General features: G+C 45.2%; 1 protein-coding gene across 3 annotated transcripts; it reads left to right on the top strand.

The window, feature by feature from the left end:
* The first annotated feature begins 443 nt into the window (after positions 1-443).
* arhgef37 (Rho guanine nucleotide exchange factor (GEF) 37) lies at positions 444-18,422 on the top strand. 3 transcript variants are annotated; one of them, XM_084469193.1, is made up of 15 exons: positions 460-579; positions 1,739-1,912; positions 2,900-3,463; positions 4,187-4,316; positions 5,769-5,916; positions 6,818-7,017; positions 7,415-7,545; positions 8,327-8,431; positions 12,254-12,367; positions 13,182-13,351; positions 13,492-13,639; positions 13,921-14,049; positions 14,328-14,523; positions 15,710-15,885; positions 16,995-18,422. In XM_084469193.1, the coding sequence occupies exons 3-15, from the start codon at positions 2,942-2,944 to the stop codon at positions 17,235-17,237; spliced, it is 2,412 nt and encodes an 803-aa protein (XP_084325319.1). In that variant the 5' UTR covers positions 460-579; positions 1,739-1,912; positions 2,900-2,941; the 3' UTR covers positions 17,238-18,422. The 3 variants fall into 3 exon arrangements, with proteins under 3 accessions (XP_084325320.1, XP_084325319.1, XP_084325318.1); XM_084469194.1 differs by lacking the exon at positions 1,739-1,912 and having other exon boundaries at positions 444-579; XM_084469192.1 differs by lacking the exon at positions 460-579 and having other exon boundaries at positions 1,709-1,912.
* The last annotated feature ends 612 nt before the right edge of the window (positions 18,423-19,034 follow it).

The following is a 19,034-nucleotide window of genomic DNA, read 5'->3' as shown; positions in this document are numbered from 1 at the left end:
ATCATTCTTGATAGTGATCAGATAGGCGAGGCAGCGTGACGTATAGATACGTCATGAGGCTCAGCCGGAGGCGGCGTCTACCTGGAGCTGGGCGCGTGCCACACAAGACAACAGGTGAACGCGGAGTTCAATGTCATCGCGCGACACAAACAGAAACACACATACACCCACAGTGTGTGCAATTCGTGACGAGTGAATTTTGATCGTAAACCGATGTTTTCCTCTGTTCCGTGGGTAGGCTGATCCAGACTACGACCTGCTCGTTCGCTCGTGGAGTTATACCCCCCCCCCTCCCCTTTCTTCCATTTAGGAACCAAACCTATCGTTTATTTTGTTTTTAATCGCCTTCAGCTTTGGGTCGGTGGGTTTGTTGACATACACACGGGAAGAGGTTGCAAGAGACCGAATGATCGCGATATAACACAGGCCGACTGACAAGACATGGTGTCTCTGGTAATGTACGGTTTTATCCTTCTGTGTTCATTGCGTGGCCGCAGACATGCGGTTCTCTCCAGTTACTTACTGGACCTGCAGTCATGAACGGAATCGAGCCCAACCAATCAACCTAAAGCCTACTAGGTAAGACACATAGGGTCTCGTGATCATGATGATGGGGGTGTTTACGATGATGTTGAGGGTAAGGGATGATGAAGGATGGAGTTAATAATGTAATCAAAACGACAAATCAAGATTTTGTGACGATCAAGCTAGATGTCAGTTTTAGGAATGTAATAGGCTACGTATTATTGTTCTTTGCTGCTAATGTTTGATTTGTGTGAATATACGTTGACTGGGAGGCACATTGTGATCGAAACATCACACCGTAGTTTAAGTCAGCCATTACTCTTTTAAGTCTCTTTAAATACCTCTCGGGATAAGTGCCTCTGTAGCTGTTTGCCAGTTTTGAAATAGAAAGTAACGCCACTGAGTCAAGAACAATCCAAACCCCTACAGTCATGTTTCCTCATGGAATGATAACGTGTCGTCCGGAATCTGACCCGGCTACATTTTTCTTCAAACCGGTCCGACCACGTTCCTCTTGTTCCTCTCCGCTTTTTTTTAGGCTATTGAACAAAAAATATGTTGAATATTGGTATATAAAATATATATATATTTATTTATTATTTTCTTTATTACCTTTTTTTACTTAGAGCGATTACGCTTTAGTTGCAAAAAATAAAAACGCAAACACATCCGCAAGGACAATTTCTAAAACTGGAATTTCTCAACAATTACTACGGTAGCGGATTAGATTCCCTGGGGGGCTTTTGTTTAACTTTACTACCCTGGTGCTTATGTTCCTATCCCTTGATTGGTCAGCTGTACTTTCGTAGAACGCCCAGCCCACTGTTCGATTGGCTCACAAGTTGGCACACTGTAAGTAGAACCAATCAGTCACGTTGGAATGTCAGATCAGCTATAACTTGCCCTTCCCACCAGCTGCTGCAGTCAATCAGTCCATTCAGTGTGTGTGTGTGTGTGTGTGTGTGTGTGTGTGTGTGTGTGTGTGTGTGTGTGTGTGTGTGTGTGTGTGTGTGTGTGTGTGTGTGTGTGTGTGTGTGTGTGTGTGTGGTCATGGTCTCTTTGCGTCCCTATGAACAGCTTGTTGACCACTTTGCACTCCCCTCCCCCCACAACACACACGCTTTCCTCTCACTCCTGCCACATGGAGCAGAAGGTTGTTAGTGAGTCAGTGGAGGAAGTTACACCCATGTGTGTGTGTGTTTGTGTTTTCCAGTCATCATGCTGCCTCTCCCTCCACTGCAGCAAAATCTTCTCCATAGTAGTTAAAGCGCAGAGCTCAGCCAGAGAGCAAGCGAGCGAGCGAGAGAGAGAGAGATAGAGAGAACACACATCGGCCAGAGATAGAGAGCAGAGGTTTGCTGCAGCTCAACTGAGGATCATGCACATGGTAATAACAGTAATAATGTGATTCACTGAGGTCTTGGGAATGATGCTCTGTCACTATTAGTTGTTGTTGTTGTTGTACTCAGGGTCACTGATGTGTGGGTTTAGTTGGTTAACTGCCTGCTTGCATGTGGTTGGGATGGTGACGGTGATGCTTACGGTTTGTGCCTTTTGCTCTATTTGTGCAGTGTTGTTTCTAAATGTTTTTAAAGCACTATTTGAGGGAAACGTTTTTGGAATAGTAAATATTTTGGTTGTTTTTGCTTAGTCATAGCGTTCAGGCATCCCAGGCTTTCCATTTGTTTTTTAACCGAGGTTAGCTGATTGAGTGTGTGAGAATACGGGTCCACATGTTGTACGTTGACTGTAATGTGTGGTTTAGAAAAAGTTGACCAGCAGTTTTGAGAATTTGTGGGAACAGTAAATGGACTTTCTCAGCAATTTATATGATGTGCAATGAAATTCCACACGGAGGGAGGGTGTGTGTTTACAGAGAAAGGGATGGAAATCATGGATGGATAAGAGTAAGGAGATGAAATGTAAATTAAACTATTAATGTGTAAGCGCTGGTTACACTTCTACAACTGCGTAATGCTCTATCCAACTGCGTAACCACGGAGACCCCTCAAGCCCTCATAGTTCTCCGTCGTGGTGCCGGATATGCAATGCAAGCGCTGCAGGAGCTGCCAGTGTTTACGTTGATAGTAGTCAAACCAGAAAAGTAATTCCGGAAATTATGTATTTAGAGGACCAATCGCAGCCCTTGCCGTCTCCGTTGTCGCTTGACGGAGTGACGGACACTTAAAATATTTCATGCAGCCGGAGACAACAGAGAGGATCTCCGACAGGCTCTCTGGCGACGTAGAGGGCTCTCCGTAACCAACGTACAGCGTACTTTAGGCAGGAGTAAAAATTTGGCTTTAGACCACCTGGAACATTGGCCGTGCATAAGTATGTGTATCCAAATCCTAATCATCTTATCCTTTGACAGTGAATCCATCACCACCAACACCAGCCAGCCCCTCCAGCCAGCATGCAGGTATCAAGGAGGGCTCAGCCTGCCACCCCACGACTAGCTGTCCCATCGCAGGACTCCTCTGACCTCTCTCCCCCTGGAGGAAGAGGAGGAGGAGGACGAGGACGAGGAGAGGAGGAGACACGCAGCGAGGAGATGGACCTCTTCACGGATGAAGAAGGAGGCGAGGATATTGGGGCGTATCTGGGTCTGGACCTGGACCTCTCTGGATCTTTAGAGGAGTTGGGAGCGAGACTTTCTGATACGAGGCTCTCCGCAGAGGCGACCGCAGACTCTCCACGGACTTTGGAAGGGGGTGCGGGGGCATCGGAGGTCCCTGGGCAAGAGGAGGAAAGGTCTGCGGAGGAGCTGGAAGCTGACCGAACGCGTCGTAGTGAAGAGGAGGAGGCGTCCGCCAGGGAGAGGGCAGCCCAGAGACAGCTGCTGGCCATCGAGGAGCTGGTCTACACGGAGAGGAACTATCTGCGGCTTCTGCAGCTGGCTTCAGTCACCATCAGGAGCAACCTGCAGAAGATACAGGTAGCGGGGGAGGCACGGCGGAGGGGCCAGTTCGTTCATCATAATAACAGCACACAATGCGGGCATTGGGGATCAAACCCAGAACCTTACGGTTGGGAGTCGAACACCTTAACCGCTACACTATCCTACCAGATAAATATGCGCTTGTAACTGTGCCCTATATAATGAATATATTAGTTTCAGCAGGGTTATACCATCCTGCTGCCTATCTGTGTTTTGTCTACCTCAGTGTCCCAGCACTGGGAGGGTGAGCTGTTCTATTCTCAGTGGGGAATAGAACCAGGCACTATCCGCCCGACACTTCCTAGTTTCACGTTTGCGTGTGTTGCTGAAAAGCTAGAGCAAGGCACTAGCAAAGCGTTTACTAAAAGACGTGAGAGAGTCCACCTGCAGCCTCGTCAACACTTCTATTCATCAACACCCAACCTATTATACTGTTAATCCCTTAGCGCTAGGTTACCAGATACCTCAGGCTGCGGAGTAGTGCTTTAAGTGATCATGAGTGTGGAGATGGTGTGAGAGAGTGAGAGAGAGAGAACAGACTCTGTGTTGTTATGAATGGTAATCGGTGGATTCTCCAACCATTACAGCATTGCATTGCAGCGACCACGAAGCGGTCGGTGGGCAGCAGACGTTTAGGAAACAGTGGATCTCTGTGTGTGTATTATTGAATGTTCTTATCCAGTCCCCGCGGTAACTGACTGACTGTGTTTCTTGTCCCAGCCTCCTCTAGTGGGCCTGAGCAGTATATTCCTCCATGTGGAGGAGGTGATGGAGGTCTCCGGTCGCCTCCTCAGCCTCCTGGACCAGAAGCTGGTCAAGCCTGGAGACCCCCAGTACCTCCAGATCCTATGTAAGACACTCACACTTGTACACAGATAGGGCTGAATTACCTGTTTACAGATTACAGATTGCAGATTACAGATTACATCAGGTCATGTTCAGGAAGCAAATAATAATTATCTTTGAGTGCATACATAGAAGATGTGAAAGTGGCACACAATTTCACCTCTTTTATTAACACACACACACACACACACACACACACACACACACACACACACACACACACACACACACACACACACACACACACACACACACACACTCTCTCCAGTGTTGTCATCCATTGTTTCAGCTGTGTAATCATTTAAACTGCATTCCACAAGATTATTCAAAACAACGCACAACCCATTATAAACACAATGCTGGCAAGCTACTGAAGACGTTCCAGGAAGTTCACATAACACAGATCACAGCATGATAGCACCATGTTAATGTTTGTGATGTTTGAGTTGTTTCCATACTAGCACGACAGAATCTCAGCGCTTTAAATTTGACAAACCTTGAACGGATCCATCCCGATTGAGTCTTCAAACTGAGATCTATTTATAAAACTAAAATGACCGAGCAACAGTATATGCATTCACGTTTTGTTGCCATTCAGTTTCTTGTCCCCTGATCTCTCCTTCATTTAATAGAACAGTTTGTGTTGCCAGGCAACACAAACTGTTCTCTGTTCTGACGAGAAGCTGTTGAATGTAACCTAGAAGGTTGTAACTTGCATCCTTCCCTCTTGTTGTTAGTTTTTGTTGTTATACATGGACTAGGACATACCAAATATCACTCTGACAATGGCCTACTGACATAGTTGTCATTTGCACACACACACACACACACACACACACACACACACACACACACACACACACACACACACACACACACACACACACACACACACACACACGGCCATCTACAGGAAACCCTTCCCAAAAGTTGTATATACGGCCAAATCAAGTTAAACTGGCAAACTTGGTCTCACACTTTCTATATTTAGCAAAATACCAGCCATTGTCTTAAGGTATGTCAGTGAATAAACAATTTTAACAGGAAACATAACTCTTATTGTACGTCTATGCTCCTCTATGCACTTTGTGTAGGTTTCCTAAATTGTACTTCCAGTCTGCTTATTTAAGTCTACTTTTTTTTACTAAATTAAGAAGTCCTGATTGGTCTGCTAAGACAACATATAGTTCCATCTAAAAAGTGTTTTACGTGGTTGTCATCATATTCCCTCTCTTCCCTCAAAAATGTAAGCTAACCCTTGAGCTGCATCAACATAGTCACCATTCTATCAGCTTTTAAATGTACTTTAATAAGCGGCAGGTTACTACAAACGGAGACACCAATCATATCATTAAAATGTATATATTATTAAATAAAGATGAATATGATGTTCATTCTGAGTATATTTACTTGAGTATTGGAAGGGTGTGAATCTCTCGTGTTTTCTGTCTGACAGGTGACTCCTTCCTCAGCATGTCCTCTGACATCGAGGAGGCCTACAAAGAGTTCCTGGCCAACTACACCCAGGTGACGACCATGGAGAACACTTACAAGCAGAAGGAGGCGTTGTGGGCCGAGATCGTCAAGATCATTAAGACCTCTGCGTAAGTAATTGCACCGTAACGCCCCTTTAGTTAGTTAGTTAGTTATTTCTCGTTGATTCCATCATCCACTCTCTCAGGGCTTGCTACTAAACACACCAGTCGGGAATTGTCCAATCATTTGTATAGCTAAGTATAGCTATCTTAATCACAGTTGCAGTCTCAAAGGGCTTCAGAGCCCTCTATAGGGCCAAAGAAATCTCCCTGCTCTATTGATGGAGTCAGGGTCACCTGACTGTGCTGCTTTCCAAATATCCATTCATCGCACTTCGTCTTGCGCTAAACATCCATATGTTATCCTCTATCCTCATTGTATACATGTTCACATTGTCTAATTGCTGAAGCTGCCCTACAAGAAGCTCAGTTGGCTCTGAATCGGCTTGGGGACCAACAGGAAGTGTAAATCTGACATTTACATATCACGCCACGGTATGGCCACATTAAACAAATGCGATAAGCAGTAACTGTGATAAGCAGTAACTGTGATAAGCAGTAACTGTGAGAACAGTTAACGTTGCCTTTAAAGGTGACCTATTATACCACCTGGTTTGAGTGTGATTAGCCGTTACAAGCCGTTTTGAAAAACTGCCTTTTCTGACATCACAAGTGGGCGTGCCCACTGTCCACGATGTACGACGGATAGATGAGCAACGTATGCTCCAGTCCACCGGGTGGGCTGATCTACCCGGCACACATCTAGGTGGACGCGCCCACTTCTGATGTCAGAAGAGGCAGATTTCAAAAAACGGCTTGTAACGGCTAATCCCACTCACACCTGGTGTATAATATGTCGCCTTTTAATGACACTGAGGTGACTGTATCGCGCCACTGCTGGTGTGTGTAGCTCGAGTGCTAAGAAAACGAGTCTTGACACGGAGTCCATGTGGCTCTCCCCCACCGCCAGGCCAGAGGTCAACGCCACGTCTCTGAGCTTCTTCCTGGTGATGCCCGTGCAGCGCATCGCCCGCTACCCACTGCTCCTGCAGACCATCCGGAAGCACACGGAGACCGCCCACCCCGCGTACGCACACCTGGAGGAGGCCGCGCACACCGCCATCGCCCTCAACTGCCGCATCAACGAGTACAAGCGCTTCCGGGAAGTGGGTAAGAAAAGGCGTTCTCCCGCTCTGAGGTTTGGTGGTCACAGCGGTTGATTGGGTTGAAATGGTCCTTGGTGTGTAGAGGACGATGCGTCCTCTTGAGTTCTGTTCCCTGTGCGCTAGAAAGTAAAGACGAAAGAGGATTTGTTAAGGGTTGTTGGTTCCAGTCCTTGTTTCATATGTCTCATTTGGTAACTTGTCTCTCATCTCAATTCTCTGATTTTGTATTTCCTCTCTGGTCTCAGCTGATAGTAAAAGAAGACGATCAGTCTCTGATCTTGTATCTCCTCTGATCTCAGTTGATGGTACAAGAAGATCATCAGTCTCTGATCTTGTTCAGAGCCCGGCCGATACTACATTTTTGGGCGGGTTCTAAGCTTGTATCTCCTCTCTGATCCCAGCTGATAAGTACAAGAAGACGGAGACGCTAAGCATCAAAGATAAGATCAACCGCCTGAACAGCCACAGCATCGCCAAGAAGACCGCTCGCCTCAGCCAGTACATCAAACACGAGACTGGGATGGCATCCAAGGTACTGGCTAACTGAACCCTAACCCTAAACCCTAACCCTAACCCTCTTAACCGTTAACTTTTACCGTAACATAACCAGAACCGTGCCTTAAACTTTGTGTTGCAAGTTCTGTGGAGGATGAGACAATGTCAAATGTATTTTTCCAAGAGAGACCTGATCAATTTTAACAGATTCTATTTTGTTTATGTTCATGTTACCGTACACAAGTTTTAATGGTGAATTGAAACATCAGAATTAAATTGATTTTTAGTGTATCCCCTAGCCTCTTTTCAAAGCATCATTGCACTCAGCATTGCTTTCTCAGCCGCTCTGTAATAGGAAAATGTGCCAATAAACTTATTTAGTTTAGATCATATTTAACCAGAGGAGTGTGCACCCTGTTCTCTTAAAACATACAGTATGACATAACCAGCCTACTGTTGTTTATCTACCATTTTGAGTCTCATTCTTGCAGACCTTCTTAGATCGAAAAACGTTGTTACTCTTTCTGTATCAGAATGTATTGCTGCATGCTAGTGGACAAGGATCTGATTTCTTTGCATCTCTCTCTCTCTCTCTCTCTCTCTCTCTCTGTCTCTGTCTCTGTCTCTGTCTCTCTCGCTCTGTCGCTCTGTCTCTCTCTCTCTCGCTCTGCGCTCTGTCTCTCTCTCTCTCTCTCTCTCTGCGCTCTGTCTCTCTGTCTCTCTCTCTGCGCTCTGTCTCTCTGTCTCTCTCTCTCTCTCTCTCTCTCTCTCTCTCTCTCTCTCTCTCTGCGCTCTGTCTCTCTGTTGCTGTGTTCCAGCTGGTGGACCAGGAGTTTGATGCTCTGGAGATGTTCTTCTACGTCCTGGAGAAGGGAATCCTGGAGCTCCATGACAACGTTGAGGCCTACCTACACCACTTACAGGTGTGATAAACATGCCTTAACTAAACAGTTAACGAGGTTAGCGAGCTTGTCCAATGGCAAAGCTGTTCAATGTCCACAAACCGACGTGAATTTGTCACAGTTTTTATCAGCAACACTTTGTACGTCCATTGTCTTATTTGTATTTTTTGTTTACGTTATGATGTATTTTCATGAAAGGAATCGTTGACCTAGACCTTAAAGTATCTTGGTTGTTGGTCCACCAGACAGTAAACGTATTACTGGAGAGCCTCTGAGCATTGTACCAAGTTCTCTAAGCTGTTGCTAGGTTCTCTGAACATAAGAGCATATGTGTTTACACTGTGCCGCTCCTGTATGTTATTGTGCACAGTGAACTTATATTTTTACTTTAATTTAAGTATAGAGGGGAGTATACAATTTCCTTTTTCCAGTTGGCCAGCATTTAGCCTTCATAAAGTCTTGGAAAGTATAAACACAAAGGGGGACATTACCACTGCAGTAATGCAATGATGAAACTGCAAGAGGCTGGAAAAAGTTTGGGAAAGGGAAGTTAGTGGAAAGAGCAGCTGGAACAAGCGTCCCTTCTGTCCAGCTTCAGATTTTCCAAATAGCTTAATAGTTGGTTGAACCTACTTTGAAGACTGAATGTCTATATAAGTCTATATTACATCTCCAGAACTGTGTACTCCGAGTCTGAATGAGCTCTGTGGAAACAATTAGCTGGCAGATACTGCCATTGTTCGGTTGTTAAACTTATTATATATATAATAAGTTACTACCTGTCTATATATATATATATATATATATATATATATATATATATATACACTACCTGTCTGTCTCCCTGTAAGATTATCCTAAAAGTGTAAAAGTGTTTTCTATTTTCTGAGTACATTTTTGTGTTTTATAGCAAGTACCATTTATTTTAGTCCAATTTATATTACAGTTTTGATGCAAAGCACTATGCTATTTAACAGCATTAAGTAGGCACCTTTATCTAACATGACAAACGTTAAATTCAGATGCATATCATTAAGGAGTAGGGGTTAGGGTATCTTGGAATTAACCAATGGCCTTGCAACTACACTACCTGCATCAAAGTATGCTATTTAAATCAAGTATTAGGTTATCATTAGGGGTCCTACGGAATCCGTAGGAAACCTATTGTATTCGTTAGTATTATTATTATTTTTATTCTGACTTTTTGGCTCCAAAAGTTATAAAAATTGGCAGGCTTATAGAACTCGTAGAGTTGGTTAAGGAATCAAAAGATGGGCCAGAATAACACATAGGTGGCGCTATAACAAGGCCTTGAAGTTCAGGACTTCAAGAGGCTGCCATTACCACTAGGAAGGGGCAATTTGTATGAAACTTGGTATACATGCACCATTTGTCATGATGAACAACTTTCACATTGCAACCCATATGGTCAGACCATCGGGATATAGTGCAGTGACCACAACTTGACCAAACACCCACACATGAACTCCTTTGGTGCTGAAAGTGGGAAAAGCTCCAAACTTGGCACACATGTACCAGGTCACTGTGGGACTATAGGGTGATCAAATAATAGCAATAAGGCAAAAGACGGCCGAGATATGCATTTTAAAGTGAAATACATGCACATGTATACAGCTCTACAACACGTTCAAACAGATCCAACATTGCATCCAAAACACCTAGGCCCAGCTGTTGAATGTGGCTATTAAGAGGAGATTCCATAGTATACCCATGCCAAATTTGAAGACTATATCTGAAAAAACAATCAAAAAACATTAGTTTGAAGTTCTCCCTTCTGAACCATGGCCTCAATACAATGCAGGATGGGCCTTAAAGGGGTACACACGTTATTTCGCAAACATCCATTTGACAGTGGATTTTCACACAATAGGCTTTAGAAACATGGTTGGTGATTGTTTTGATATGTTAACTGCCGGAAAACCAGTTTTTAAGGCATACCAATGCATATTACCATACTAACCAAGCTCACCATACCTCCACATAGGAAAGACTTATATTTCTCAAAATATACTCCAATCTGCCCTTGGCAGTCTACGGTCATACTGTCGGTCATACTGTCAAACTGTCATATTGTCGTTCATACAGTCATACTGTCATACTTTTGTTCATACAGTCATACGGTCATACTGTCAGTTATACAGTCATACTGTTGGTCATACTGTCATACAGTCATACTGTCTGTCATACTGTCGGTCATAGTGTTGGTCGTACTGTCATACTGTCAGTCATATAGTTGGTCATACAGTCATACAGTTGGTCATACAGTCATACAGTTGGTCATACTGTCATACTGTCTGTCATACTGTCATGTGAGAATGTCAAAATCTCTTCTCACTGTCTCTCCCCTCACATCATATTTAATGTGGTATTTGGACTTCCGGAGCACTAGGGGGCAGAAGGTTAACCCCGCCTTGGCCAGGGAAGTTCCCCTTATTATTGGTATGGCCCAATCAGTCCACCTGGGACTCATTGGCTTATATAAGGGGAGTCTCATTTTGTGGTAGAGGGGGAAGGTGCTGGCTTGACAAGAGGCCAGTACTAGAGCACATGGTATATGTGGCTGCTAGGCTGCTAGGCTGCTAGGCTGCTAGGCTGCTAGGCTGCTAGGCTGCTAGGCTGGTGGCTAGGCTGGTGGCTGTTATACCGTAGGACCCCGTTATTGTTGCTGGCAACTATATTTATTATTATTATTATCCTATTATAAGGATAACATAACAATCATGTGTCTACTACTATTTTGCGTAATAACATCTAATATGTTGGGTTATGTTATAATTAGGGCTGGGCAAAAATTAAAAGTTTTACTCACATTGATCGCATAGTATTGGTGAGTTAACTTGCGATTAATCACACTTTTAAAATTTAAATCCAGTCCAATTGAAGTTAAATGAGATGATCAAATGGAATGAGACATTATCATTCATACCAAATGTACTTAATAAGCAAAAACTAGACCAAGTGATCTTGAGGGAGTTTTATTGACTCACTCAGTGTGGGTTGAATATGAAACTTACAGAACACCACAGATTTGTGAATTAGAAAACAGGCAGTTACTTAGGACAATTGTAAACCAACAGTTACTACAAGTGTAGTTAAATTCAAATAAGGAGCACCACCGATTTGGGAATTGTAAACAGGCTGTCACTTACTGCAAGTGTAATTGAATGTAAAATAAGTGGAACTAAAAACAAAAAATATTTCTGATATGAATGTTGACATTCTGTGGGCAAAACCTTTCAAAATCAAAGTAAAAAAAAGAAATAACATGTGTTAATGTGTATTTGTTACCTTGGAAATCCAGAGTTCTCGCGAGAGCACCATTTGAATTTGCTCAGTGCGTCACTCTGGGAACGAGCAATATACTCACTCCCCGATTCCCCTGGATCCGAACATTAACCAATCACATCGGTCTATCTGATGTAGGCGGGCCAAAAGCGTTGCTGTTTTACTGACTGGATACGGCAAGAGTCTTTTCTATTGGTTAGCTCCGCTGGTCTGGATACGTCACCCCTTGTGTTCTTCTGATTGGTCATAGTGTTATCCAATTGCGTGCAGTGATATTTTCAAATGCATACTTGGGGCCGCCCCTCGAGTTGGGCCATTTTCATTACTCGTTGCCAGACTCTACAGCTTTCTAGATGTGGGTCTGGATTTCCAGGCTATCAATTTGTATTAATCACGTTAAAATAAGATTGCGTTAACGTGTTAACTTGCCAAGCCCTAGTTATAATCCTTTGGCACCTACATTTCCGATTTGGGTTCAGTCAAGTTTGATGTTATCGTATCATATTATCTAATATTGTATCACATTATCTACTCCAGGAGTTCCTGGCGTGCCGACCGGAGGAGTGTGATCTAGACCTGGACGGAGACAAACCGGCCATCTGCTACAGGGAGATCCAGACCGCTCTCAGACAGTGGATCCTGCCCACTTTTGTTAGTCTCTCACACAAACACACACACATACACATATATACACACACACACACACACACACACACACACACACACACACACACACACACACACACACACACACACACACACACACACACACACAGTCTTACACTTGCACACACACTCCCACATTCCATTTGCGTAAACTGGGCTGGATTCTCTGCTCGGAAATGTTATAATTCACACTCACCCCTCCCTCTACTATACTCCCTTCTCACGCTCTCTCTGTCTCCCATGTAATATGTAAGGGATAATGTATAGAACGTCGTTCATTATCGGGAAATAAGCCTTATTTTAGATAATGGCCGGCGACGTTCTATACATTATCCCGCTTAGTACACGGCTACTTGGCAAAACAAAAAAATAACTTCACACTGTCTTTTTACAATTTATTTGTTACCAGCATTCATAGCGTTGATCAGCAGAGAAATAGTCCGCCAAAGACGTTGACATCGCTTAGAAACCGAATCCGCTGGGTTGATAAGTTACCGGACTACTTGCAGAGTGATACGAACGGCGTGAAAAAATCCACGTTCCTTGACAGCGGTCATTATATGCTTAGCAACGATCATTATTGAAAAATAATGATCGTAATAATCGTCATAATGAATAACCTCCGGAAGTCGGGAAGGCCCATGCAAGTGAACGAAGCATTCCACAGCATTGAGAAAAGCTGTGTAATAAGTATATATGTATATATCTCACTGCGTCAGAATCAATAAATGTTCTCTCCGTTATCTCTAATGTTCTCTGTAATAATGGACTCTAACCCGCGGTGTGTCTGTGTGTGCAGGAGAAGAGGATGAAGTCTTTGATCTACAAACCTCTGTGTGCCCTGAGGGACCTTCTGGCAGGACCCAGGAACCTTATCCGGAAGAGACTGGACAAGCTGCTGGACTATGAGGTCCTGGAGGGCCGGCCCAGCCTCACCTACGAGGAGCAGGCCATCGCCAGCACCTACAGGTACGTCGGGGGCCGGGCGGAGAAACCACGGAGAGGCGATGTATGTTCGGCTGCATAAAGAGAGCTCGAGGCTGTTGTCAAACATTGTGATCGTCTCACCTCCGCTCCTCTCCTCTTTGTGTACTCCCTTCCTCCTCTAGGACCATCAACACCCTGCTGCTGAATGAGCTCCCCCAGTTCAACGGCCTGGCCCTGGGCATGATGTGGTCCGTGTTAGGGACCTTCAGCTCCCTGCACCTGGACCTCACCTCTGATATGGAGCAGCTCTTCCAGGGCTTCGCTCAACAGGTGAACAATAATGTTCATATAACTTAATGAGAATAAGGTTGTTATTCTAGTTGTTAGGGCGACTCGCTGATGAAAGGTTCTGGGTTTGATTCCCATTGTCGACTCGTAGACTGTAGACATTGGGAATCAAACCCAGAATCTTCCGTCGGCAAGATGACCCCTAACCCCCCTACCCGTTCCTTAAGAGTAGGAAGGTCGTTGCAAATGGAAAAAGACTACATCTGTACTTCTCCTTTCCTCTCTCTGTCTGTCTCTGTCTCTCTCTTTGCCTCTGTGTCCAGCTTCCACACAGCTCTCTGGAGCCAGGTGCATTCTGGGAGTGGGTAGAGCAGGCGGTGCTAGAGGGCGCGAGGAACCTGGAGAGTGTGTGTTGTAACGTGGAGGAAACACTCAGCGCACCCATCAGCCAGGTTAGCACCCCCCACAGTCACCAGCTGGTATAGCACTCTGCTGCTGGCCGGCTGGACCCTGTTTTGTCTTGTTACCGTGTTGTCTGTGTGTTGCATTGTGGTGCACAATTATCCTTGAATCTGCCTACCAGCTGACTATCTATCTCTCTTCCTGCCTTCCATTCTGCAAACCATCCTCTAGTCATGCCACCCAGTATGACCCAACAACAGCCTTCTGTTATCACATCTTATACTCTGCGGTTAACGGTGGATCCCTCTCTCTCCTGCTCTGTCTCCAGCCCCTGAGTCCGTCCTCCCAGCGTCGGCTGGTGCTGCTCACCCAGAAGCACGGCTCTGAGAAGATCTTCCAGGTGAGCGGCGCAGTGGTGGGCACCCGGGACCTGGACCTGAGCCTGGGCCGCGGGGAGCTGGTGGCCATCGTCAGTCAGAAGGACAGCCGCGGTGACAAGAAGAGGTGGCTGGTGGACGCTGGGGGTGAGGACCAACACCCTGCCCTTAAAGGGGCCAGTGTTATTATGTCTTGTGTGATATGGTCATCGATGCTGTTTCGGTCACTGTGACCTTTAACCAGTGTTTGAGTGTTTTACTCTGCTTTGGATTCGGGGGTTGTGTTCTTTTTGCGGCGACAGCGAGATGATAAACTGTCAGCCAAATGTTCTTTTTCAATGTCACAGTGGGGTTTCAATTACCTATTGGAGGGGAACTGTCGGGCTCTGGCATTTTCTAATACAAGGGAGTACAGCATCATACGCCTGTGGTGAAACATCGTGGCCGCCACTTCAACTACCCACGAAAGGTTGACCCATTGATTGCCCACTCTTCCCCTTTTTAAGAGCCTCCCAGGAATAGCCTTAGAAACCAACATCCCGCGGTTATGGTTTTAGAGGTAGAATCTTGTAACTGCTGCTGTAGGAGTTCAGGTTCTCTGTGGGTGTCCACATCACTGGTGTAGCCCACAGAGCCCGTCCCCAAAGGTAACCACCACTATGTAAAACCACATGTCCAGGCGTCGGACTGTCTGCTTTGACTTTCCTGCTACCTTATCAGGTTAATTTGTAATGGACTAGTTGAGGAGGTATGCTTATCTGGTCATTTGTATGACACGTCATCATCTCATGATGAAGAGATCACCAGAAGTCACCTTTTACCGGACCGTGCAAACCTAAGCCGAATATTCACCATAGAAGTATAATTAGGTAGGGAGAAATGTAGGAGCTATTTATAGATAATGATAATGTGTAATCCCAGTGGACTGTTGCTGAGGTGATTTTTGTACGGTGGTTTATTCTGCTGGTACAGTAGAGCCACCTGCTGGTGGAGTCCTGGAAATACAGTTTGAGTGGGAAGACGAGAAATGAAGGGGCTTTTCAATAAATACATTAACCATCCATTATATATTGACCCTGTTTTTCTGGTAAAATATTTCAAATGTAAATGAATGACTCTGCAAGCACACAAACAAAATGGAACAATAAGATACTAATAACGCTTATGAATATGTGTTCACTTACTTACTTACTAAAAATGCTAATGCTTGTAACGCATTCATTAACGCTTATAGATAATGCGTCGGTGGTTATCCAAAACGTCTATGTGTTTTCTTGTTTATCTTCACCCTGTGTTCTCCTGACTCTTCAGTATCACCTTTGTGTGTCTCCAGGGCCAAGAGGCTACGTGCCTTCGGCCAAGCTGATTCGCTATCACCAGGCAGTGGAGGACCCGCCCCCTTCCCCCCACCTGACCCTGCCTGTGGTCGTGGCCGAGCAAAGAAGACACTCCTACTCTCCAGAGACCAGGAGCTTGACCCTGCCCGCCATGAGCCGGCCCTGCTTCCAGGTTAGCATCCTGGTTAGCGGTTAGCTTAGCATGTTCAAATCTAGGCGACTGATCGCTTAGCGTGTTTCCGTCAGGTCTCCGTTAGCTCACTGTTATGCTGCTCCCAGATGACCTTCACAGCTCATTCTCGTGAAAGTCAAGTTTGGATAAAATCACAGCAATGAATATATTGATTACCCCTGTGAGATGTCACCTGTCCCACATGTCATAGCATCTATACACAACCTGTGTCTACAGAGTGCTTGTGTACATAGTCTGTGCGTCGTCTGTTTGGTGGAGATATAGAAAGAAATGACACTGTGCCACTTCACTAACCTTATTAGAACATGGCGTACTTATAATTAATTGCTTAACCTTGTCTTCACCACGGGCTCCAGGTGTGTGTGTGTGTGTGTGTGTGTGTGTGTGTGTGTGTGTGTGTGTGTGTGTGTGTGTGTGTGTGTGTGTGTGTGTGTGTGTGTGTGTGTGTGTGTGTGTGTGTGTGTGTGTGTGCGCGCACGCGCATAGGGCCTATGATACGGTGTGCGTGTCGCCCTTCAGCATTGTTGAAAGATGGTGTGTGACCTTTTTATAGAGCTAGACACACACACACACACACACACACACACACACACACACACACACACACACACACACACACACACACACACACACCAGCTTCTTTATCTCGCTCTCTCTCCGTTACCATGTTTTGTATTTACTGTGATTGTCCTGTAGTTCCTGCCCTATACCACTAGGGGTGCTGTTTCTCCACACTCCCTCCATGCCTATCTCACAGTTCACATTTAGAACTAATCAGCCACTCGCCCGATGCTAAGGAGATGCCACTTTATAGGTCAGCTCTTGTAGTTATAGCCTACAGCAATGCATTCAGCGTGCTCTGTGCTGAAGTATGCGATTGTGGTTTGTCGAGACAAATCTAGTCCCCTTGACCTTTTAAAAGTGTGTGTGTGAGTCTGTGAGTGATATCTCACAGTGCGAGTTTATCACATTGTACAAAATATATATTTTTAAATACAATTTTCTCCATCACCTCCTGGCCCCCTGTGACCCCTTGCCCCCCCCCCCCCTACCCTGACCCCTGACCTCCCCCTTTGCGTCCCCTTCAGGTGTTTGTGAGCTACGACTTCACGGCCCGCGGCGGGCGCGAGGTCTCGGTGCGCGCCGGCGAGGCCGTGCGCGTCCTGGAGTCCCACGACAAGGGCGGCAACTCCGACTGGAGCCTGGTGGAGGCGGCGCTCGGTCGCTGCGGCTACGTGCCCTCCAATTACCTGGTCGTCATGCCGACCACGCCCACCGGACAGCCCGCTGCACTGGGAGCGCTGTCGAGTTATACCGCCCCCTACCGCTAGGAGGCAGGAAGGAAGGAAGGAAGGAAGGAAGGAAGGAAGGAAGGAAGGAAGGAACTGATGGATATGAAACAGTCGGCCGGATGCAATGGTTGCCATGGAGCCCCGAGAATTGTTCCCTTTTGACGACCAAGAGTGAGAGTGGACACCACCCCCTTTTTTTGCGACAGGGGCAATTGAATCTGACTGTTCTGATTGGTCGATAAGAGACACATTTTTTTGTGTTCGTCCAGCTTGCACACTTAAACAAAGGTAATGAGAAAGAGCTTGGTGTTTGTATTAAGCACTTCTTTTTTTGTGTCCATCTCAACAAACGGCATGTATTAACCATACCGGTCTATGCTAGTATTAACACTGGAAGCTACACTAGCTTTCTCCTCTAGGTGGCACTGTTCCCTAGAAACGCTGCTTACAATGTGCAACAAACGATGAATATTAAGGATTTGTCAACTAAGAACTGGAGAGGAAAGGTGTGTGTGTGTGTGTGTGTGTGTGTGTGTGTGTGTGTGTGTGTGTGTGTGTGTGTGTGTGTGTGTGTGTGCGCGTGCGCGCCCCCACCCTCCGCCTCCTATGAAGCTCAGTTACTGGAAACTTATTGGATGAAACCATCCCGATTGAATAATCAAACGCTTCAAATCACATTAGTTTTGGAGCTGACTAAGACACGTTTGAATGTGAACGCCAAACCCCTAGGTGCGTTTTAAAATAAGATTAGGATGAAAGGGAAACATGAGTTTCTACAGTTGCCTTGCGCTGCTGTAGGCCTACTGTCAACCGTTTCTAGAACTTGTCTGTTTGAAAGTAATATAGGCGTTTATATATCTAACCACTAGAGGGGGTAGGAGGTCTGCAGAGCAGGCTATGCAGAGCGAGAGAGCTTTGATTGCTTGTGAGTTGGAACAGAAGAAGAAAGCATTACCGTTTTTTCAGTATTTCGTGCTACTACTTTACACACAACCTTAATAAAACCCTTGTATACATTGTTATAATTCTATAGTGTCAGCTCAACATTTCTGTATGTATTTGGCATGTTTAACCTGCTGTCCATATACTTTTACTGATTACAGCGTTGCTAATGGTGTATTTATTGGTATTTAACAGATATTTTTTTCTGTATTTATTGAAAGACCTCAAGCTCCTGTTCACAGCTTGAATCATCTCTGTGAAGTGTTTGCCAAAGATAAGTTGTACCAGCACACACACACACACACACACACACACACACACACACACACACACACACACACACACACACACACACACACACACACACACACACACACAGCTACATAGATACACTCAATAAATGAACTCAATTCATCTCAATAAAGACATTTGAAAAATTGGATTTCTGTATTTAAACATCCACACTGGCCTTTTCTTAGGTTTATAGATACAATCCTGTATATATCAGCTAGTACATAATTTATTATAATTTAGCAGACACATTAAGTCTGAGCATGCACCAAAAGGTTGGATATTCATGCAACACCCTCCTGGAAAATGACATGCAAATACATAAACAGGAGCTATCTCGAGACCCCAGTAGGAGGAGAGAATCAGAACTCTGGACAGCACCAGGTCCTACAAGCTCAAGTCATCCATAGTCAATATGATCTGCTACAGCTGTGTATCGATTGGCCATAGAGAAGACCTGCCGGCCTGCGCCAAAAGTCAGCTATAAAGTTGAGCCCCTGTTCTATACTTCAAGAGGACAATGCTTGTGCCTGACAGGGGAGTTGACGTGTGGGATGAAGCCAGTGTACATTACCGAGGTTAAAGTAGAGGGAACTCTAGAAT

The sequence above is a fragment of the Micromesistius poutassou genome, assembly GCF_964030765.1.
Source record: "Micromesistius poutassou genome assembly, chromosome: 6".
NCBI lineage: Eukaryota > Metazoa > Chordata > Actinopteri > Gadiformes > Gadidae > Micromesistius > Micromesistius poutassou.
This window is presented reverse-complemented; position numbering and strand designations above follow the sequence as displayed.